At 36.2% G+C, this 25,519-nt stretch overlaps 1 protein-coding gene across 1 annotated transcript in view; it reads left to right on the forward strand.

Annotated features, from left to right (window-relative positions):
• Nucleotides 1-25,519, forward strand: part of LOC123253436 (aspartyl/asparaginyl beta-hydroxylase-like) — a 125,459-nt gene that overhangs the window by 52,642 nt on the left and 47,298 nt on the right. The window contains exon 6 of the mRNA XM_044682634.1: nucleotides 25,057-25,142. Within this exon, the coding sequence (XP_044538569.1) occupies nucleotides 25,057-25,142 (86 nt within the window). The remainder of the gene's footprint in view (nucleotides 1-25,056; nucleotides 25,143-25,519) is intronic.

Here is a 25,519-nt window from a genome sequence, read left to right on the forward strand (position 1 = left end):
TCATGTTAAAATACATTTTTTAAAAAATATGATGAATTCAATGGATATAGAGAAAATCTCAGAGAATACTTATTAAGGCTAAAAACCCTATAAAGGTCAGAGGTAGGAGGAGGCTTTCTTAATGTGCCAAAAAGTATCTGCCTAAAACCAAAAGTGAATATTGTATGAAATAGGGAAATACTAGAAGCTTTCCCAATAAATACACAAGTAAAATAAGAATTCTAGAAATGTGAGCAATAGGCCTTAAGAAAAGCAAATTAAAGGCGTAAATATGGGCAAGAAGAAGACAAAAATCTTTTTATTCACTCATAATATGATTTTCTTAGAAAATTCTAAGGAATCATCAAAGAAACTAATTGAGGGAATTAGTAGATTCAGCAGAATTATAGGCTGGAAATCTTTCCATTCTAAAAACTTCCTTTGTAATTTACTTTTTAAAAGTTTATTTTAAACTTCTAAAAATTATTTTAAACTTTACAAATCATTTTATAGTTTGATTCAGATCAAATACCAATTGTCAAATTAGCTGATCACTTTCATATGTAAAGAACAGAAAAAGAAAATTGTACAAAAAGCAGTGACTTAATGAAGAGCTTGCTTTTTTTTTTTTTTTTTTTTTTTAAAGAGCTTGCTTTTTAAAAAAATGTATCAGGGGGCAGCTGGGTAGCTCAGTGGATTGAGAATCAGGCCTAGAGACAGGAGGTCCTACGTTCAAATGTGGCCTCAGACACTTCCCAGCTGTGTGACCCTGGGCAAGTCACTTGACCCCCATTGCCCACCCTTACCACTCTTCCACCTAGGAGCCAATACACAGAAGTTAAGGGTTTAAAAAAAATGTGTCATAAATTCAGCATGTTATCCTCTAATTTGCCTTTCTCATCTGCTTAGCAATGACCTTTGATCTGTTCTCTTCTATATGTTAAAAAAAATGTTTTAGTGACCACTTTTTGTTATTTTTTTTCCTTTCAGTGTAACTGTATTGCTAGCTTCCCTCTCCTTTCCAAACTATTCTCCCCTCAAAAAAAAAATAATTGTAAAAAATTGAAATAAAGCCATTATGTCATGTGAGTAGTCAAACAAAACAAATCCCCAAAATGGCCATCTCTGAAATTGTCTCATTCTTCACTTTGAATTCATTACCTTTCTGTCAGGAGGTTGGTGGCATGTTTCACCATTGTTTTTTTCTGAGTTTTGTTCATGTTATTCGGTATCAGTTCATACAAATCTTGCCAGGTTGGTCTGAATCTATCCTTAAAGCTTTTTACTATGCTGTTATAATATTCCATTACATTCAAATGCCATCATTTTTCAGCTGTATCCCAAGTGTTGGGAAGCCTCTTAATTTCCCATTGTTTGCTAATGCAAAAAGAATGGCTGTAAATAATTTTGCATCCAAAGATCTTTTTACTCTTCCTTTGATATTTTTGGGGTACACACCTAATAAGATTCTCTGGGTGAATACGAACTGGGTATTTCAAAATTTAGTGATATTTTTTGAGTTTATAGTTCCAGATTGCTTTCCAGAATGACTGAAACAATTCCTAGATTCCCCACCATTGTGTCAGTGTGTGCAAGCTTGAAAATTCACCCACAAAAATAAGTTACATTTCTGAACGGTAAAAACAAAACCTATGAGACAATAATAGAAACAGAAATCTCATTTAAAATAGCTACAAAAGGTATAAAATATCTCAGTCTTATTTCCAAAATGTACTCAATGCCCATATAGATATAATTATAGAAATAAAGAATAATTTAAATAACTAGAAGACTGCTCAGTACTCATATGTGGGCCATGTTGATATAGTGTTAAAAATACTACCAAATTTAGAGCAACAGTACTACCAGAGTTAATTTATAGATTTAATACTATATCAGTGGAACTATGAAAGGGATGCTTTATAGGGCTAGATGAAATAATAAAATTCATTTATAGGAACAAAATTTCTAAAATATTAAGAAAAATAATTTAAAAGGGCAGTAGCAAAGGAGGATGAACTTCTAACCCACAGACTATTTTGTTATAAAGCATGAATCATCAAAAATATTTGGTGCTTGGAATAGGTGGCTTAGGGGTTTGAGAGCCAGGCCTGGAGATGGGAGGTCCTGGCTTCAAAATCTCATCTCAGACACTTTGTAACTGTGTGACCCTGGGCAAGTCACTTAAACCTCATTGTCTAGACCTTAGTTCTCTTCTGCCTTAGAACATAGTATTCATTCTAAGATGGAAGGTAAGGTTTAAAAAAAACAACAAACAAACTATAACTATTTGGTGCTGGTTAAAACACTAAAAAGATCAGTGTAGCAGCCCAGAAAATAATCAGAAATAACTGCATTCAATAACCCAGTGTTCAATAATCCTGAAAACATAAATTATTTAGGAAAGAATTCATTATTTGATAAGAACTTGGGAAAACTAGAAAGCTATCTGGCAGAAAATTAGTTTGGAACAGACTTTTTATACCGTATTTCACAATTCAAAATTGATGTGACCTTTGAATATTGAAAATCATATCATAAGAAAATTAGGATAGAAACAGAACGTATACCTTTCTTTGCTCTGGATGGCAGGAATTCTTAACCAAAGCATTATATGAAATTGTAAAGTGTAAAATAGATATTTTATAACATGAAATTGAAAACCATTTTCTTGAACAAAATTAATGGAACTAGGCAAAGAAGGATGGAATTGACTGGGAGTAAAAGAGTCTGTTTTTTTTTTTTTTAATCAAATGTTTTTCATAAGGGTCTGATATCCAAAATGTATAGACACCTGCCAGCAGATTGGCAAAAATGACAGACATGGAGCCATTATAGTGTTCTTAAGCATGTAATTGTCATCATCTTCATCCTCATAATCAGGGGTTGGCAACGTATGGCTCTTTCTGCAGGAGCCATAAAGTCAATTTTTTCCCAGGCGCTGTTACAGGAGCGCGCTGTGAGCACTGTACGGCTCTCACGAAATTACATTTTAAAAAATGTGGCGTTTATGGCTCTCATGGCTAAAAAGGTTGCTGACCCCTGCTCATAATAATGATAGCATTTATAGATCTTGTTAACATTTGCAAAGTGCTCTATAAATATTATCTTATTTGATCCTTACAACAGCCCTGCAAGGACTGTATTATCCCCATTTTATAATTTAGGAAACTGAGCTAAACAGAGGTTGAATGACTTTCTTAGGATCATATAGCTCTTACGTGTCTGGAGCTGAATTTGACGTCAAGTCTTCCTGACTTCCAAGTCTAGCCCTCTTCCTCATTTCACTGCAATGCCACCCACTTTCATAACAGAATCACANAAGTTACTTCTCTCTCCCAGGAGCCTGTTTTATTGTGATACTGGTATCTCATCCTTTAATTAAACTTGTCCAAAGATAAGATCAGCTAAAGTGTTTACTGTATAAATAATTCTCAATCCCACTGTGCAAATTTAAAACCCTGGTAAAAAGAATTTGCCATCTGTTAAGACCCAAAACATAAGGTATATCTTTGCATAAAAATAAGTTGTACATTATTCATAAAAGTCATCCCAACATATATTATCTGTTTTGGTGGGATGTTAATCAGGAACGTTTTTGAATGCTACCACTTTTCTCCAGGTGGTAGGCTGCTTACAGTAATGATCTAAGGTCAGTATTTTTTGAGGGAATGAAGGAAATAGGAAAAGAAGCTGCTTCATTGGTATGGGGAGTGTATAAACTCCCTCCACTAGTGCATAACAGCAACTTAAAGAGTCTTAGAAATTATTTTACAGGTCGAGACTGCTGTGAGGAAATTGAGAACTTAAATGGTTTGCCAGTGGTCATACAGCTAGTATATGTCAGATATTAGACTTGAACTTTGGTCTTTCTGGCTCTGTAATAATAAAGGAGCCAGGAATGGATATTGGATAGAAGGGAGAGAGAGAGAGGTGTGGTGATGCTCTCCTCCAGCACTCCCTTAGAGCCAAATATACATTGAGAGACTTTCAGGGAGTGTCACCCCAAAACTGAGGGACCTAGATGATCGTGCCACCCCACAGGAGTTGGAGGCAAGGCTTCCCTACGAAAGGAGGTATGTGGTACCCCAGTCTGATCCTGAATAAGGATTGGGTTCACTCAAACCTCCCCTGAGGTCAGTTAATTTCACAGCGGGTGGTCTGGCTAAAAAAAAAAAACGGAGGCAGCCAGACCAAGCTGTGATTTCCCTCTCTCTTATTGTCTCTCAGGCACACTGGAACGCTATCTGACTGATTAAATGGCTTTTATTATTCACAAATCAGGGATTGAGGAAAGGGGTGAAGGGCAGAGGGATTTTGGGGTCCCCTCTTCACTATTCCTATGGGATCCATCACTTAGGTTGGCACACTAGTGGATCCAACTCCTAAGCTTCCCCCCTTCTATTTCTATTTCTATTTCTATCCTTTCCTATAATTATAAGCTTTAGCTGAAAAGGGTCTCTCAGCAAGAATGGGTAATGGGTGAGGAAGACTAAGATTGCTCCCAGTGGAGTCCAAAATCTTAGCTGACTTGATGGTTGTAGTCTTGAAGGATGAGTTGTGTTGAAATGGCTGTGATCAGGGAATCAGGGTTTCAATTTCCAAGAGAGAGATCCTCAGCAAGGCCTCTGGACCAATCAGAGCTGGGTTTTCTCCCTCCCCCCTCCTCCCAGCCCCTAGCCCGAAGACCTCTCTTCCCCCTCCTTCTGGGAGAAAATCCCCAGCATCCTCTGCTGGTCTCAACTGTCAGCAACTGTCTCCTTCCTTTGGTTCCCTCTCCTCTGTACAAAAACCCATCCTTACACCTCCAAGGCAGTCTTTCAATTTGTTTTACCAAATTGCTTCTCTGTTAATGCACTGTGTTTGAGAAAGTTATTATTTTTTCTAAATTTCTATTTTTATATTAATTTTATATATTTATGTCATTTGTATTAATTTTCTATATTAATTTACAAATACATTTTATAAATTTATGAAATTAGACATTGTTATTAAAATCAAAATATAAACATTAAAGTATATAGAAAGTTAATGAGTTATTTTCTATTAACATTTTGTTTTTCATGGCAAATTTCTTAAAAGCCATGTTATTCTCAAGAGATCAGTGACTTGAACTCTTAAAGCAATTCTCAGCCATTAGTTTGAAAAATTGAAAAACATTTTGTTTTAGTTTTTCCAGAATAGCCAGATATAATTCAACGAAGAGAAAAAGAATATAGGAATATCAAATTGAAACAGATTATCAGCTTATATATGTACATGTATATATATATATATATATATGTTCTAAAAAAGAATCATTCGATAGTAACTGTACATGTCCTGTATTTTTCTTTCCTTAAATTCATCCACTATTCTTAGATACTCCTTCTTTAATCTATCCTTTTCAACCATTATGATCTCAAAATTTTCCCAATAGTCAATTCTGTTATTTTTGCAACTTCTCTCTTGTTTCTTTCAATTTGTGACATTCTTTCTCATATTAGAGTACTCAGAAATATAGCTCACAGTCTGATCATCACTTCTTGGATGGACTAGACCATCATGGTTCTATTCTATTCTATCATTTTTGTTTTTGTGCAGCAAAGGAGGCAGTGATTTTTTTCTCCACCAAATTGAATTAGAGTTGATGTCTCATTTATTTATCTATTATCACACTTGGATCTATAATGGAATTACAAGTTAAAATTTTATTTTTTTCTATTTTTAAAATATTGGGAATGATTTTGTCATCTCACCATTGCTTAAGGACATTTGCACACAATTTTATGTTCCCAGGAAACCGAGATGCTGACTATTACCTTATTAACTATAAAAACAGAGAGAGGTTGGTTATTCTGTCATGTTTACCACCTCCTCTATAACCAAGGGTAGTAAACCTTTTAACATCAATTTTGCCTCTCTTAATAGAAGGAGATTGTTCAAAGACACCCTTAGACTTTCTCATTACCAAGCCTTCTCACTTTGCCTCAAGCTTAGAGCTCCAGGTTTATTTTCTGCTACTTTCCTTCACATATTGACATTTCTGTCAATTTGGACTATTTGCTTTTCCTCAAAGTTGCTAGCATCTTTGTGCTGGCTTTTATCCCCCATATTTCGAGGGGATTCCCTTCTCATTTTTGTCTTTTCACTCCAATTTCTTTCATGGCACAAATCAAGTGCTTTTCTCATGGGAAAAGCCTTTCCTGAACCCCCCTCATTTAAGGATTATTAACTTTTTTTTGTATCCTAAACTGTTTTGGCTAACAGGTGAACCCTATGAACTTCTAAGAAAAAAAGATTTTTAACATCATAAAATAAAATGTATAGGATTACAAATGAAATTAATTATTTTGAAATACAGTTATTCAGTTATCTTTTAAAAGTTCATAAAACCTAAGTTAAGAGCTCTATGAAAAAGTGTTAGTTCACTCCCTCAAATTCAGCCAGTATTTATCAAGCACCCACTATGTGTCAGACACTTTGCTAGATGCTGGAGAGAAAAATAAAAATGAATAATCCATTTCCTCAAGGAATTTTAACTGTATAAACATTGTATCTCTCCTCTTCCAAGTAAGCTTCTTGAGATCAGTGATTATTTTTCTTGTTTTAAGAGGTTTTATCTTTGTCTTACTCTCTCTAGTACCTAGTACAGTATCTTGTATGAACTAGATGTTTCATAAATGCTTATTAAATTGAATTTAATTGAAGTGGACTAAGGGGAAAGAATGATCACTTCAGTTTTGGTGAGCTAGGGAAGGCTTCATGAGGAATGTGAGATTTTAGAGTGCCCATTGAAAGACTGGAAGTAGAAATGAAATAGTATGTCAGAAGGAACAGTAGGACTTTAGATCTCCTTGGACACATGTTGGCACGGAAGCAGTTTCTATTTTGTTCAGAAAGCAGATCACTTAGCTGCTCCATAATTTCCAATTTAACATATGGGGTCACATCTGTTAAAGGATTATTACACTAGAAGGAAAGTGATGTATAATTTATTAAAATAATCCTATGGGGAGATAACTGACTACATTTAATAAACTAGAATACTTGCTGGCTCCATTGAAAGCTCCCAGCTGAATCCCACATCATTTCAATAGAAGGGGCAGAGGAAAATAATTGCCCTTTATATAATGTTTACTATGTTGTATTAGTTAGTGTCTCTCAGCTGAAAAATATTTATGTTAATTGTTCTGTTTAAGCTTTGAATATTGAACTCCTGCTGGTATGTAGTTGATACTTAATTCTGAGAAGAACAAAAGTCCATCATTCTCTAGCTAGAGGGAGTTAAAGAAGGGTAGCCTGCCTTTTTCTTTTCCTTTTTTTTTTTTTAAAGCTTACCAAACACCCAGCTAAGCAATGTGCTTGAAGATAAGAACCTGTCCCTGGAGTTGACAATTGTCCAATTTTCCTTCTGCTTATCATTCCGGTTTCTGTAAAGAATATTACTGACACTAATTTCTGGGGTTGGTTAAAAGTATTTTTTTAAAGTAATCTCAAAAAAAAAGGTATATATTTGAATTATATTTTTTGTTCTTCCCACCCCTGCCAAGTCCTGAAAAAAACAAACAAAAAGTGCTGCCTGAAAACTTAGGGCTGTCAATGGTATTTCTCAGGTGTAAATAGCATTTATCATTATTGATAGATCCATTTTATACTTCCATGTGAAGACAAACAGTAGGGGAAATCTTGCACAATTCACATTTATAAATGAGGAAACAAAGAAGTGGAGACTCCCAGCAGTGTCCCATGCTGAAAAGTCATGTGGAAACACTTGTAGATAGAGATCTCTTCTCTCTGTACTTTATAGGTGGGAATTTCTAATCATTCAGCATAACCTGCTACTTTTCTTAAGGTGCCAGATACTAGAATCCACTACCATTTTATATTTTACTTTACTATTTTTTTTATTATTTCTTCTGAAATATAGTTTTGCCTTGCTCTCTGACAAGTTTATAGTGTACCATTTGCCATTTTATTAGCACCTGGCTAATAAAAAGGTAAAAAATGATAACATCATAAGACTCAAATGAATGCAGCATTTCTAATTCTGATATGAGATTTTAAAAAAATGCCATAGCATCTTTGTTGAAAAGTATGACTGATAGAATAATAAATTTGGTTTATATATCTTTTAGATTTTCTACTTTTAAATATGATACATAAATTCAGGACATTTTTTCCTTTCCCTTTCTTTACTTTTGGGAAGCAATATAATGTAGTAGAATCTTGGACTTGGAGTCAGGAAAACCTAGATTCAAATCCTGACTCTGATGCTTGTTAGCTATGTGACTATAAATGAGACCTTACTTACCTCAGTTTCCTCATCTGCAAAAAAGAAGATAACACCTAATTATCTCTGACTCAAATGAAATAGTATATGTAAAGTATGGTAAAAACCCAATATATATAATTTTTTCTTTACCTCTTGTATCCTTTTAAATTCTTTTTATTGAAATCATCTCAATCAAGTCTATTCCCAACATTTCTTTTTAGGTAAAATCAAGGATGAGGGAACTAGAATACTTTGTTTAATCATGCCTGAAGATACATTGTGAGAAAAAATAACTCTCATATGATACTTTGAAGATTACAAAGTACTTTTCTATGCAAATGATTGTCACATCAATACATCCAAACAGAATCTCTTCCCCCAAGTTCCAGTTCTGCAAGCATTTGGATAGACATTTCAAACTGGATAGGGTCTCTTAAATTCCATATGTCCCAAACTGAATTACAGTAGGACCTTATTTTACATGATCAATATGTTTCAAGGCTCTTTGTTTAAGTTGAAAATCGTGGATAGTAATGAACTCCATTATTTAATAAGTATTTCTCATACAAACAAACCCAGGCACTTTCTTTCTTTTCTTAGGATTGTAAGAGCTACCAACATCACTACTTTTGTACTTTGGAAACATTATTTTTTGGGGGAAATTTTATTTAATTAATTTTGAACATTTTCCCATGGTTACAAGATTCATGTTCTTTCCCTTACCTTCCCCCACCCCCCTTCCATAGCCGACACGCAATTCCACTGGTTTTAATATGTGTCTTTGATCAAGACCTATTTCCATATTATTGATATTTGCACTAGGGTGACCATTTAGAGTCTATATCCCCAATCATACTCCCATTGACCTATGTGATCAAGCAGTTGTTTTTCTTCTGTTTCTACTCCCACAGTTCTTTCTCTGAATGTGAATAGCATTCTTTCTCATAGGTCCCTCAGAATTGTCCTGAATCATTGCATTGCTGCTAGTAGAGAAGTCCATTACATTTGATTGTACCAGAGTGTATCAGTCTCTGTGTATAAGGTTCTCTTGGTTCTGTTCCTTTCACTCTGCATCAATTCCTGGAAGTTGTTCCAGTTCACATGGAATTCCTCCAGTTCATTATTCCTTTGAGCACAATAGTATTCCATCACCAACAGATACCGCAATTTGTTTAGCAATTCCCCAATCGGAGGGCATTCCCTCATTTTCCAATTTTTTGCCACCACTAAGAGTGTAGCTATAAATATTTTTGTACAAATATTTTTCCTTATGATCTCTTTGGAGTATAAACCTTGCAGTGGTATGGCTGGATCAAAAGGCAGCAGTCTTTTAGAGCCCTTTGGGCATAGTTTTTGGAACCATTATTAACACTCATGGGAAGTGGGTAGTTTGAGGAACTGAGTGTTTAGGGTATTTGAGGGAGAGTTAATAAGTATGTGGAAGTCCCCTAGTATTAGCTCAGGAGTTAGGAAAGAGAGAAAACTTGAGTCAGACACTGAACACTTTGAAGAAGAAAGTGGAGTCAGCTATAGATAATAGCTATCATGATTTTGTTTGTGAGGTGGATAGGAATAACATGAACGACAAAGAAAATAATGGAGGTAAGGGGAGGAATAGGAAATGTCACTGGGGAGAAAGGAATATTCTGACTCCCCTACTCTACCCATGAAGAGAAGAGAAATGAGTAAAGGTACATTGAGAAACATTCTGTCATCAGTAGAAGCCAAGTTTCAGTAAGAGTTAGTAAATGGAAGGTATAGGAGAGGAAAAGATTTTAAATGGAGGGGAATGTGTTGCCTATGGAACAGACATTCCAGAGGGCACAGTGAAAGCACTGGATAAAGTTAGGCTGTAACTTTTGAGGGGGAGGTTTGAAGAAGATGGGAATTCAGACTTGGGTGGGGAATGGGATTCGGATGATGATTTACAGTTCAGAGTCACAGAGATGTGAAGAGAATGGCCAGATAGGAGAATGTTCATCATTTAGAGGAAGACACCACTCCTCTACCCAACAGAGTTTAGAGCCTGGGCTAGAAGCAAGTCAGATAGGAGGCCCCATTTCATAACTATTTCACTCCTCCATAGACTAGAGATTAGGTAGGAAAAAAGGAAGGCAGGAGATGAAATCAAACTTTCATAAGAAGTCCCATTCCTCACTAACTTTCTTCTTCCTCTTCTCTTGGATAGACACAGCAGGAGATGGAAGATCTGAAGTCCATCTTCTATTCAGCCCCCAATGTGAATTTTTAAAAATCCCCTTTCTCTGTCTTAGCACTAATACTATCAATTCTAGGGCAGAAGAGTGGTAAGCGCTAGACAACTGGGGTTAAGTGACTTGCCCATGGTTACACAGCTAGGAAGTATCTGAAGGCAGATTTGAACCCAGGACCTCCTGTCTCTACCCCTGGCTCTCTATCCACCAAGCCACCTAACTACTCAGACCATTATGATTTTTCAGAAAATCAGATCTGACCATGTAACCCCTCCTAGCTTCAACTCAAAAAATTCCAGTTGCTTTCTCTTTCCTTCAGCATCAAATGAAAAGTCATCTGTTTGGCATAAAAGCATTTCACATTTTAGGCCAGTCCTGCCTTTCCAGCCTGCTTACACCTTACTCTTTTTTGTAATCTTCATTCCAGCCACAGTAGGCTACTCGGTATTCCATACACACCACAACTTTCCATTTTCCGTCAGTACTTTTCACTCTGTGTTCCTTGTGCCTAGAATCATCTCTCCCCTCATCTCCTCTTCTCAGAATTATTAGTTTTCTTCAACATTCAGCTCCAACATTAATTTATTCATGAAGCATTTCATGGCCCCTCCAGCATCCAGGATTTCTCCCTGAACTACTTTATATTCATTTTGTCTATATTTACTCACTTGTCCTTTTCTCATTAAAATGCAAGCTCCCTGAGGATATTTCTGTTTTACCTTTGTTTCCCTAGCATTATTCCTTGGCATATAGTAACCTTTATAAGTTCTCATTGATGTTTTTAAACTCTCAACGCATTTATGGAGCTAATGTAAATATTGATCATCCCATTTCACAGATGAGAAATCTGAGGTTCAGAGAAGTTAACTAATTTGCTAGAGGTAACAAACAGCCAATAGGTGTTACCAGTGATGTTTTTTGACTCTAAGACCATTATGTTTTCTATTTCACCATACTGCCTAATGTCTTCAGGACTTAAAGTCTGATAATTCTGTATTAGAAGGGAGAGACTTATAGAAGAACCAAACAGATGAGTAACACTTGCCTTACTGCTTTTCAGCCATCCTCAGTCAATGTCAGGACAAAATGTTTGTTCCTGGCAGATGAAGGAGAAATTTTGACTTTTTTTTCTTCCCACCTTAACATTCCTCACTGAATTCCTGACTATGTTTCACACCCAGTGTATCATATAGGACTCTGGCCTTGGCCCTTTTCTGTTCAATATTTTGTCAGTGACTTGGGTAAAGAAATCAATGTGTTGCTTCCTAATTTACATAAGATCTGTACCTGAAAGGGAGAACCCAGTGTTGGAGGAAAGAATCTGGATCCAAACCAGCTCTAATAATAGAAGTGAATTGAATAAGATGACACATAACAGGGATAAATGTAATGTCCAATGAACTGTAAGTTAAAAAAATTATAAAATATAGTATGGAAAAGACACAATTTGGCAGTAGCTCCTGTGAAAAAGACAACAACAAAAAAAAGTTTTTGTGGTTTTCAGGCTCCTACTGAATCAGCTGATTAACAGAAGAACCAAAAAAGTGAATGTGATCTTGGGCTGATTGCAAGGTCTGGTATCTAAGGGAGGAAGGTGACTGTTCTGCTGTGGTCTCTGGAATGAGCCCACTCCTGGAAGAACATGTCTGGTTCTGGGCCATTATTTTAAGGAGTCCAGAATTTAATGAGTCCAGAAGAACATGGCCAAGACAGTGAGACAAGAGAACTAGAAATCATGCCGTATGAGAATCAGTTGAATTAACTTCAAATATTTAGGTTGGTAAAGAAAAAAGTTTAAGAAGGAAGTTAAAACTGTCATCAAGTATTTAAAGAATTAGTTATTAACTGCTTTGCTGTATTCATCCCATTGAATGAAAAGAGATGTTAATTTATTATAAGTAATAATGAAGATAATAATAATAATAGCTAATATTTATACAGTGCTTAGTTTATGCCAGTCACTAATGCCAAGTACTTTACCATTTGTCTCTTTTGATCCTCACAACAATGATCCCATAAGGTGGAAGCCAAATAAAACTCCAATTTTACAGGTGTGAATGATCTGTGCTGAATCCCTACCTCTCTGTCTGTAAGGAAAGCACTCTTAAGAATTAGAGTTGTCCAGGAGTAGAATTGGCTGCCATGGGGAAGGTAGTGATTTCTCCTTCTCTTAGAGACTCTTGAGTGGTGATTCTACGGCCACAGGGCAAAGATGTTTGGGAATCTGAGATCTTTTTGAACTCTGAGCTTGCATGCTTAAATTTTCTGCGCATACAGAGAATGCCATTTCAGAGGGTCTAATAACAGAAGAAATTATGACCCTCACCTCACATACACATACACATACATATTTTAGTGGTATCATCTATACCTTAGGGCAGTGATGGGCAAACTTTCTAAAGAGGGGGACAAAGGAAAGGAAATACTCATCTGTCAGTCTGTTTCTAAGGCAACTCTTTCAAAGTTTCATTGTATTGTATCCTACTTATTGTACTCATCAGATTAGGAATAATGTCCCAGGCTGGATAGAACATTTCAGGGGGCTGCATCTGGCCAAAGGGCTGTAGTTTGCCCATCACTGTGGCTTTAGAGGAAACTATTTGACACATCATTGCCAAAATCATTCCAATCCTTGACACATTCAGTTTAATGAACATTAATTGCATGCCTAATATGGGCAAATAACATGCTGGGTTCCAGGGATTCAAATAGAGTACCGGGCGTGGAGTCAAGAAGACCTGAGTTCAAATCCAGTGTCAGATATTTGGTATCTGTTGGACCCTGGACATATTACTTAACCCATCTACCTTGTTTTCTTTATCTGTAAAAACAGGATCAATAAAAGCACCTTCCTCACACAATTGTTGTTAGGCTCAAATGAGATAATATATGTAATAGACTTTGCAATCTTTATATATAGAGTTGGATGGGGAATATTACCGAAAGTCCAGAGTGCAAGGAAAGAATCTTAGTGATCATTCCAGTCCTCTTACATTCATATATGAGGAAATCTAGACCCAAATAGGAAAAATGACTGAATGAGCTCATACAAGTGGTAAGTGACAGACCCATTCTGTCCAGTTCATTCTTCTTAACATTACTACTAAACTTCCTATATTTAAATTTCTTTCATTAATCTTTGTACTCACTCCATCCTGTTAGCTTCCTATTAAAAAATAGGAGATTTAAACCCCCAAATTACATTTTATGGAGAAGAAAAGAGTTGCACAGAAGCCAATTCTGCCCCTTCTAAATGATCTAGGGAACTACAGCAGTAGTGATTAGTTTCTAATGCTTAATGATAGTATTTCTTCTTCTTTTTTTTAATGTTATTTCCTTGTCTCTAGTCTCATTACTGTTGTCACTGCCCCCATGCAGTAGTAATGATTTCAGCTTATTCATGCCTTCTTGTCCTAATTCATATCACCTCCAGAATCTAGTGCCTTTCCTCACACCTTTTTAGCTGTATGCTGAAATCCAGTGACAAGACACTTCAACTCACGACTCCAGGCAGGCATTTTTCCTGGCTGTTCTCCATGCCTGGAATGCTTTCTGATCTCATCTCTGCCTCCTGGCTCCCTTCAAGTCCCAGCCTAAAATACTGCTTTCTATAAGAAATTTTCTTAATGACTCTTAATTCTACTACTTTATTTTATTATTTCTAATTTATCCTGAATATAACTTCTTTGTACATAGTTATTTGCATGTTGTCTCCCACATTAGACTGTACTCCTTAAGAAAAGGGGCTGTCTTTTGCCTTTCTTTGTATCTCCAGCACTTAGCACAGTGCCTGGCATGTAGTAAGTGCTTAATGAATGTTTATTGATTATCTGACTGATTATCTTTGTCCTTCCATAAGTAGATTTGCCTAATGTGCTGGAATTCTTTCCCTAAATCTTTTTTTTTTTAAATAGTAAGTAAACCCATTTATCCAAGCACAGAGTGAACAAAAATTGGATAAGTTATAAGGAATAAAAATATATAGAAACTCCACAGAATAAAGGTGCTTTCCTACTCATAAGTGAGATATCTTAATCAACCAGTAGAGAAGCTCTGATCTCACCAAAAGGGAAATCCTCTAGAGCCTCTAGGAAGATAAGCTGAAAATTGGAACTATGTTGAGGAACCAGCTCCTTTATATATCAACTACTTCCAAAGTCTGTTTTCTTCCTGTATGGAATTACACAGATCCTCCTCAGAAAAAGGAATGATGACTGTCTTTAATCCAAAGCTATTATTCACTCATAGTCTTTTAATGTAGTGTGATTTCCAATTCTGTATGTGAATTGTCCTTAGGCTTATTATCTCCTTTACTCTTTTTTTTTTTAAGCCCTTGACTTCTGTCTTAGATTCAATATAGTGTATTGGTTCCAAGGCAGAAGAGCAGTAAGGGCTAAGCAATTGGGTCAAGTGACTTGCCCAGCATCATTCATCTAGGAAGTGTCTGAGGCCAGACTCAAACCTAGGACCTCCCGTCTCTAAGCCTGGTTCTCAATCCACTGAGTCTCCTCACTGCCACCATTTCGTTCACACTTGACACATCTACCTTCTTTTCCAGACATGTATCCCCTTTGCCTCTTTTATGCCACTTGTTTTTATTAAACTCATCATTGTGAATAGGCTGTTTCATATATATCTCAACATTGCATGTTGTCACACACAGTGTTGTTTTGGAGATGACGGTGTTTCATGATCATAGCCATGGAATATCACTAGAAGATCAATGTTGGAATTTTGTTTAGAATATGTCATAAGGAATTAAAAAATGCTGCATATTTTCCCCAAAAGAAGTCTAACCTATCTTTTCCTTCTTTTCAATTCTCAAATTAGCTCAGTGATTCCTCTGCATATCATTGTTGGGATGATGATATTCTTATCCGTTTTTTTTTTTAGGAAAGTGAATTATTATACAATGGAGGAGCTGGTGAGGGGAATGAGAGGAGTATGTCATGTGTTGTCCTTGACCTGTAGATTTACCAACCACCCAAGTGTAAAGCCCCAGTGGTCCTACTCTAGTTACAGCTCTTAAATGTTGTTGAATTTTTATTTTAATCCTCAGTTGGATTTTTTCAATACTTCATGCTTAGGGGGAAGAGGCAAATCACAGTAAAACACATTAATATTAAACTTTTTTAAAACTAAAAATAAAAACAAAAGCACATACCTTCTGAGATATGTCCAGGGTCAGTACTTTCCACACTCACATATATCCAGAGTACTGTACAATTATAATCAGTGTTTAACATAATGGCCCCAAAGTACTTCAGACCTTCAAGTCATTAAAGATTCAGCTATATTCACTCTGTTGTACTTTATCAAGGCACAAAAATGGATGAATACATTGTAGAAAGATTTTTTAAAAAGAATTAAAGCAAGTATTCTTGCTATATTTTCCTGATTTAATTATTTTGCTATTCTTTTAACATTTTTCCCAAAAGCATAGCAAAATATAAAATAAAATTTGCTTGTTGCAAACAGAAGCTCAGAATAATAAATCATAACTGTTCTCAACTGCTTCTTTGTTCTTTTATATGTTAGCACATATACTAAAGGTTTGGAGAATGAATTGACTTGACACTTCACTGAAATATACAGATTTATAGTTGTGGGATTTAGTGTCTGTCATTTTAGCAATGAGTTGTGTCTCCCAATTTATCATTTGCTTATGCTGAAGTGTCTGTTAGTATAAATGACAAGGTAACTAGAAGAAAAGCTTGGTGTTTATCTTAGGGAAAGCTTTTGGGCATGAGATTTTCAATTTTTTTCCTAAAAATGCTTCCATATTAAAAAGTTACAACTAATTTAAGTTTGTTAATAGAGAAAAAAATCTATATCCTCCCTCCCCTTTGGGTCAAGCTTTACAGGCACTTAATATCTCTGTTAAAGAGACATCAGAGAGTTTTTGTGAGGAAAGCATTTTTAGACTCTGGGATGCTATAAAAATGTATGATTGGCTTCCGGTTAAGATGGCGGCAGAGTAAGGAGCAGCTGCTTGATCTCTCCTGACCGAAGCATACAGGACTCCTCAAGGGGAAATAAAAGCAAACCCAGACAAATGAAGGAACCCCACAACAGGGCGCAGTGTTGAAGGTACACAGAATCGGGGCATCTCCACGCTATAAAGGGGTGAAACAGCTCTCACTAAAACGCGAGAGGAAGAAGCCCCTCCTCCATCCCCCACACCACACACCTCGCACAGTGCTGAGGCTAACACACAAGAGTGAAAGCAGGACTGGGGCAACCAGTTAATCACTGGCATCCCCAGGGCTTGTACCTGTGAGCTGCAAGAGGAGGGACCCTAAGTGGCTGGGGGGCATGCACAGACTTTCCCCGAGCGTCCATGTGGGTGAAGGCACCACCTCGGGCCAGGACAAAGATCTCTAACACAGGGACTTTCCCAAGCCCGTGAAGGCATTGCCTCAAGTGCGAATAAAGATCTCCAGCCCACGGACTTTCCCTAGCTTCTGCGTGGGTGAAGGCAGTGCCCTAAGAGTGTCTGCTCGGGCAAAGGCAGTGCCCTAGGCTTGAATAAAGATCTCCAGCCCAGGCTTGGACCTCCAGTGAGGACCCGGAGCAGATGGGAGTGCGGCTGTGGAAGCAGCCCCTGAGATTGCTGAAGGAGCCTTGGGCAGAGGGGCAGACCGGGGTCTACCAGGAGGCCTGACCCCGAGGAAAAGGAGAACAGAGCCCCCGGGAGCTTAGAAAGCTCAGGCAGACCCTGAGTGTGAAGATAAAGCGGAAAAGGGGCGGGGCTAACGATGGCAAGCCAAGAACTCCAGAGGAAGAAAAAGATTATCAAGAAAAACTCTGGAACACTCAACAACTTTTACACAGAGAAAATCCAGACAATAGAGGAGGACAAACAAGTAACCATATCCAAACCTTACCAAAAAAATGAAAGCTGGTCACAAGCTATTGAAGAGTTCAAAAATGATATGTTGAAGAAAATGGAAGAGATCTGGCAAGAAAATAACAGCTTAAAAGGCAGAATTTTGCAATTAGAAAGTGAGGCTCAGAAATCAAATGAACTGATAAGCAAATTGAACACCAGAAATGACCAGATTGAAAAGGAAAACCATAAGATTATAGCTGAAAACCAGTCCTTAAAGGCTAGAATTGAAAAATTAGGACATAATGATCTCTCAAGACAACAAGAACAAATAAAACAAAGCCAAAAGACTGATAAAATAGAAGGAAACATGAAATATCTTAATGAGAAAGTGACAGACCAAGAAAACCGGTCAAGAAGAGACAATTTGAGAATCATTGGTCTTCCAGAAAAGGCAGTAATTAATAGAAACTTGGACTCCATACTTAAAGAAATTATTCAGCAAAATTGTCCTGAAGTTCTACAACAAGAGGGCAATATAGACATTGAAAGTATCCATAGATCACCCTCTACACTGGACATAGAAAAGTCAACACCAAGGAATATAATAGCAAAATTTAAGAGCTTCCAAGTAAAAGAAAAATCTTACAAGAAGCCAGAAAGAGACAATTCAAATATCAAGGAGCACCAATCAGGATCACACAGGATCTAGCAGCCTCCACGCTAAAAGACTGCAAGGCTTGGAACACAATATTCAGAAAGGCAAGAGAGATGGGTCTTCAGCCACAGATCGAAACTGACTATATACTTCCAGTGGAAAGTATGGGCATTCAACAAAATTGAAGAATTCCAAGTTTTTGCACAAAAGAGACCAGGACTAAATGGAAAGTTTGATACCCAACCACAAAAATCAAGAGAAACATGAAAAGGTAAATAAGAAACAGAGGGAAAAGAAAGAAAACTTATAAATTTTTAAATTTGACTCTTTAAGGGCTTAAATAAGATCTAATTATCTGTATTACTAGGTGGAGAAATGCTATGTATAATTCTCTGTAGTGAACTCTATTCACTATTATAATATTCACTATTATAGCAACCAGAAGAATAATACATAGGGAGAGGATAGGATACTAAATGGTCTAAGATGACATAGGGGGTGGGAAAGAGGGGGGGGGGAATAATAGGGAACACCAAGAAAAATCTGAGTAAATAAGAAAAATAGGATATTCTATTACACACAAAGAAGACATGGGAAGGGGAGGAGATAAATACTATTATAAGAAGGAGAGGAAGAGAGCATTAAGAGGGAATAATCAAACCTTACTCTCAGTATAATCAACCCGGAAAGGGAAGAGTAGCTTTATTATCCATTTGGTTAAAAAAACTCTATCTAACCCTACTGAGAAAGTCAGAAGGGACAAACCAAAGGGAACAGGGGAGTGGGGAGGTCAAAAAAGGGAGGGGAGAAGAAGGGGGAGGGAATTCATTAGGCCTTTAAAAATAAAAAGAGGGGAATAACAAGGGAGGGGGCAGAAAGGGAAGTCAATCAAGGGAGGGGATAAGGGACACCGGCTCAAAGCAAACCACTGGTTTAAAAGAAAATAGTTTAAGAAGAAGGGGTGGGTCTAGGGGAGGATACAAAAATGTCAGTGAATGCACAACTGATAATTGTAACTCTGAATGTAAATGGGATGAACTCGCTCATAAAACGGAAGCAAATAGCAGAGTGGATCAGAAACCAAAATCCTACCATATATTGTCTACAAGAAACACATATGAGACGGTTAGACACACACAAGTTTGAGGTTAAGGGCTTGAGCAAAATCTTTTGGGCGTCAAATGAGAAAAAGAAGGCACGAGTGACTATTATGATTTCTGACAAAGCCAAAGTAAAAATAGATATGATTAAAAAAGACAGGGAAGGTCATTACATCCTGATTAAAGGCAGTATAAACAATGAGGAAATAACACTGCTCAATATATATGCACCAAGTGGTATAGCATCCAAATTCATAAAGGAGAAACTGGCAGAGCTCAAGAAGGAAATAGATTGTAAAACCATAATAGTGGGAGATCTAAATATTCCTCTTTCAGATCTAGATAAATCAAAACAAAAAAATAAATAAGAAAGAGGTAAGAGAGATGAATGAAGTTCTAGAAAAATTAGATTTAATTGATATGTGGAGAAAAATAAATAGGGACAAAAAGGAATACACCTTCTTTTCAGCTGCACATGGCACATTCACAAAGATTGACCATGTAATAGGAGATAGAATCATTGCAAACAAATGCAAGAGAGCAGATATAATAAATGTAACCTCAGATCATAATGCAATAAAAATAATAATTAGTAAGGGCACATGGACAGGCAAATCAAAAACCAATTGGAAATTAAACAATATGATTCTCCAAAACCAAATTGTCAAAGAAGAAATCATAGAAACAATCAACAATTTCATTGAAGAGAATAACAATGATGAGACATCCTACCAAACTCTGTGGGATGCAGCCAAGGCAGTACTCAGGGGGAAATTTATATCCTTGAATGCATATATTAACAAATTAAGGAGGGCAGAGATTAATGAATTGGGTATGCAACTCAAAAAATTAGAAAGTGAACAAATTAAAAACCCTCAGATGAAAACTAAATTAGAAATACTAAAAATTAAGGGATAAATTAATAAAATCGAAAGTAAAAGAACTGTTGAATTAATAAATAAGACTAGAAGCTGGTATTTTGAAAAAACAGATAAAATAGACAAAGTACTGGTCAATCTAATAAGAAAAAGGAAAGAAAAAAACCAAATTGACAGTATTAAAGATGAAAAGGGAGACCTCACCTCTAATGAGGGGGAAATTAAGGCAATTATTAAAAACTATTTCGCCCAATTATATGGCAATAATATAACAATTTTGGAGATATGGATGAATATTTAAAAAAAATATAAATTGCCTAGATCAACAGCAGAAGAAATAGAATACTTAAGTAATCCCATATCAGAAATAGAAATTGAACAAGCCATCAAAGAACTCCCTAAGAAAAAATCACCAGGACCTGATTGATTCACAAGTGAATTCTATCAGACATTCAAAGAGCAACTAATCCCAATACTATATAAATTATTTGATATGAGAAGCAAAGAAGGAGTCCTACCAAATTTTTTTTTTGACACAAATATGGTACTGATTCCAAAGCCAGGTAGACCAAAAACAGAGAAAGAAAACTATAGACCAATCTCCCTAATGAACATAGATGCAAAAATCTTAAATAGAATATTAGCAAAGAGACTCCAGCAAGTAATTAAGAAGATCATCCACCATGATCAGGTGGGATTTATACCAGGAATGCAAGGTTGGTTCAACATTAGGAAAACCATCCACATAACTGACCATATCAACAGTCTAACAAACACAAATCACATGATTATCTCAATAGATACTGAAAAAGCCTTTGACAAAATACAGCATCCATTCCTATTGAAAACATTGAAAAGTATAGGAATAGAAGGACCTTTCCAAAAAATAATAAACAGTATATACCTAAAACCATCAACAAGCATTATATGCAATGGGGATAAATTAGAAGCCTTCACAATAAGATCAGGAGTGAAACAAGGATGCCCATTATCACCTCTATTATTCAACATAGTACTAGAAACACTAGCAATAGCAATTAGAGAAGAAAAAGAAATTGAAGGTATCAAAATAGGCAATGAGGAGACTAAGCTATCACTCTTTGCAGATGATATGATGATCTACTTAAAAAATCCTAGAGAATCAACTAAGAAGCTTGTAGAAGTAATCAACAACTTTAGCAAAGTTGCAGGATACAAAATAAATACACATAAATCATCAGCATTTCTATATATTTCCAACACATTAGAGCAGCAAGAGGTAGAAAGAGAAACACCATTTAAAATCACCCTAGACAATATAAAATACTTTTGAATCTATGTACCAAAACAAACAGAGCAATTATACGAAAAAAACTACAAAATACTTTCCAAACAAATAAAACTGGATCTTAACAATTGGAAAACCATTAACTGTTCATGGGTAGGACGAGCTAACATAATAAAAATGAACATTCTACCCAAATTAATTTACCTATTTAGTGCCATACCTATCAAATTATCAAAAAACTTCTTTACTGAATTAGGAAAAACTATAACAAAGTTCATTTGGAATAACAAAAGATCAAGAATATCAAGGGAAATAATGAAAAAAAAATGTGAAGGAAGGGAGCCTAGCATTACCAGATATTAAACTATACTATAAAGCAGCAGTCATCAAAACAATATGGTACTGGCTAAGAGATAGAAGGGAGGATCAGTGGAATAGACTTGGGTTTAATGACATTAGCAAGACTGTGTACGATAAACCCAAAGAGCCCAACTTTTGGGACATGAATCCACTATTTGACAAAAACTGTTGGGAAATTTGGAAAACCATATGGGAGAGATTAAGTTTAGATCATCATCTCACACCCTACACCAAGATAAATTCAGAATAGGTGAATGACCTGAATATAAAGAGGTTAACTATAAATACGTTAAGTGAACACAAAATAGTATACCTGTCAGATCTCTGGGAAAGGAAAGATTTTAAAACCAAGCAAGAGTTAGAGAAAATTACAAAATGTAAATTAAATGGTTTTGATTATATTAAGCTAATAAGCTTTTGTACAAACAAAAATAATGTAGTCAAAATCGGAAGGGAAACAACAAATTGGGAAAAAATCTTTATAACAAAAAACTCTGACAGGGGTCTAATTACTCAGATATACAAGGAGTTAAATCAGTTGCATAAAAAATCAAGCCATTCCCCAATTGAAAAATGGGCAAGATACATGAATAGGCAATTCTCAGGTAAAGAAATCAAAAGTATCAATAAGCACATGAGAAAGTGTTCTAAATCTCTAATAATTAGAGAAATGCAAATCAAAACAACTCTGAGGTATCACCTCACACCTAGCAGATTTGCTAAAATGAAAGAAGGGGAGAGTAATGAATGCTGGAGGGGATGTGGCAAAATTGGGACATTAATGCATTGCTGGTGGAGTTGTGAAATGATCCAACCATTCTGGCTGGCAATTTGGAACTATGCTCAAAGGGCTATAAAAGAATGCCTGCCCTTTGACCTAGCCATACCATTGTTGGGTTTGTACCCCAAGGAGATCATAAATAAATAGACTTGTACGAAAATATTTATAGCTGCACTTTTTGTGGTGGCAAAGAACTGGAAAGGGAGGGTATGTTCTTCAATTGGGGAATGGCTGAACAAATTGTGGTATATGCTGGTGATGGAATACTATTGTGCTAAAAGGAATAATAAACTGGAGGAGTTCCAGGTGAACTGGAAAGACCTCCAGGAACTGATGCAGAGTGAAAGGAGCAGAGGCAGAAGAACGTTGTACACAGAGACTGATATACTGTGGTAAAATCGAATACAATGGACTTCTATACCAGCAACAATGCAATGACACAAGACAGCTCTGAGGGATTTATGGTAAAAAATGCTACCCACATTCAGAGGAAGATCTGCAGGAGAGGAAACATAGAAGATAAACAGTTGCCTGAATGCATTGGTTGAGGCAGACATGATTGGGGATTTTGATTCGAAACTACCACACCAATGCAATGATCATCAATTTGGAAATAGGTCTTGATCAATGACACATGTTAAAACCAGGGGAAATGCGCATTGGCCAGGGGTGGGGGGAGTGCGAGGGGTGAAGGGGAAAGTAGGGGCATGAAGCATGTAAACAGGTTTAAAATGAATATTAATAAATGTTTAATAATAAAAATAATTTAAAAAATGTATGATAATTAAATTACCATAATAAGCATCAGTATTTTGGGTATTAAGGAAAGAGTGATGCTCAGATCTCAATTTGAATCACAGCTCTGACACAAAATATCTCTGTTATACCAGGTAGGCCATTGACTTTGGTTGAGTCAGTCTCTTTAAAATAGGAATATTTTTACTTATGGCTAGATAGGTAATACGAGAACCAGGAGAGAATGTTATCCCTGAGACCCAGAGAGCAGATTTTGTTCTCTGAATCTTTTCACTCTGAAATTGATAAACGGGATTTTGGTCGTTCAGTCATTTAGTCATGTCCAACTCTTTATGACTCCATGGACCATAGCATGCCAGTTGCTTCCATTCTCCACATCTCTTTCAGTCAGTCCAAATTCATGTTCGTTGGTTCCATGACTCTCCATCCATCTCATCTTCCGCTTTTGTCATCAGTCTTTCCTAGCATCAGTATCTTTTTTAGCAAGTTCTGTCTTCTCATTAAATAGTCAAAGTGTTTAAGCTTCAGCTTCAGTATTTGACCTTCCAGTAAATAATACCATATGGGAAGAGGTAGGATGGCATAATGGATCAAATATTGGACTTGGAGGCAGAAAAACCTGCGTTGGATTCCCTTCTGGTCATTTCCTTGCTGTGCAACCTTGGACAAGCTCATCTCTCCTAGGCTCAGTTTCCTTCATAAAATGAAGCTAATGAGCTTAGCTGAGATCATGTTCTTCTCAAAGTGCTCTATCAATGTCATTATCATCATACGTGTCTCCTTAAAGCTTTTCTTCCTTAGCAGCATCCTTTTTTTCTGACAAATTAGGGAAGAAATCTTATTACTTTTCCTTTTAATGAAGCATGAAGAAGTGAGAGTGTGGACTCTATGTGCGTCATCTGTAAAACGAGGGAATAAGACTTGATAATCTCAAAGGATCTATCCAATGCTAAATCCTATAAAGTCAGTAGCTATTTTGAGCAGCTTCATTTGCCTCATGGTGTCCTTTATGGAAGTAACTACCTTTTATCTGATGACCCTCAGGACCTAACTAAGAAAATCTGAATATGAATTTAGAAGTCTTACTTCTTGCTTACTTAGTGCAAACTAAGGTTGTTGAGCATGACAGTGTACAGTTTCTGAAACAAATATATCCATGCGCCCCCATTAGGACACATTTCAGCATATGAATGAAGTTTTCCTAGTTAGATAGTAAAAATTAACTAACAATTTGAGTTATCTGAAAGTGGAATAGCCTGCTGGAGGCAGCTGAGTTCTCTCCATTTCAGGTCCTCAAGCCAAGCCTTGTTGACCAACCTGTTTGTTGTGTCATATCTTAGGAGAGATTCTTGTTCTGATATTTATTGGATAAGACTTGGCTTCTGAGGCTCTTCTGAATTCTGAAATTATTTAATTGTGATTGTTAAGTTATACTTTGAAAGAGGAACACCTTCTCTAGGGAATTCTTCCCATTACCAGGCTCTCCCAAGATCCACTAAGTGCTATTACTCCTAAAAGTTTCCCTATTTACTTCCACAATTCCTGTAGTCTCTAGAAAACACTTTCCTTTGTTGGCTGGTGAGGATATTTTAGGTGAACCAAGAATAAACTTGCTCTTATAAATATAGTGCAAATTTTAAATGAGAGCTTTTTAACATTTTGGGGACTTGGTGAAGCTTGTGGACCCCTTCTGAGATTATTTTTAAACGTATAAAATAAATGTATAAATAAGAAAAAACCCTTAAGATTACAGAGGAAACCAATTCTATTGAAATACCGTGATTAAAATATAAAACATGACCTACATATATATATAGACAAACACACATATATTCATGGACCATGGGTTGAAAACTGCTTTCCCAGGCCATTTCTTAAAATTTTTGTCTGTGATTTCTCTCCCCAAATAAATACCTTTCAGTGATAACTACTACTGGATTTTGAAATTGGAAATATGCTTTTTTCTTTTCTGTCTTTGCAGCTAAGAAAAAGAAACCCAAACTTTTAAATAAGTTTGATAAGACTATTAAATCTGAACTTGATGCTGCAGAGAAACTACGCAAAAAGGTAGGTTTGCATTTTTGTTCAACTCAGAAATACGTTGTTGTTTATATGAGTTCCTATCGTGTAGTACAGGGGTTGGCAACTGTTTTGGCCGTGAGAGCCATAAACGCCACATTTTTTAAAATGTAATTTCGTGAGAGCCGTACAGTGCTCACAGTGTGTGATCTTGTAACAGCGCCTGAAAAAAAATTGACTTTATGACTCCTGCAGAAAGAGCCATACGTTGCTGACCCCTGGTGTAGTAGAAAGAACCCTTCATTGAGGGCTGTGAGACCTGAATTGTAGCCCCAACTTTCTTACTTAACAGACTATAAGGGACTACATAGCAGTCCCATTTCCTTTTTTAGGCATCAAATTGCTGTAAGAAAATGTAACATAAT

Source organism: Gracilinanus agilis, chromosome 1 (assembly GCF_016433145.1).
Source record: "Gracilinanus agilis isolate LMUSP501 chromosome 1, AgileGrace, whole genome shotgun sequence".
Classification (NCBI taxonomy): Eukaryota; Metazoa; Chordata; class Mammalia; order Didelphimorphia; family Didelphidae; genus Gracilinanus; species Gracilinanus agilis.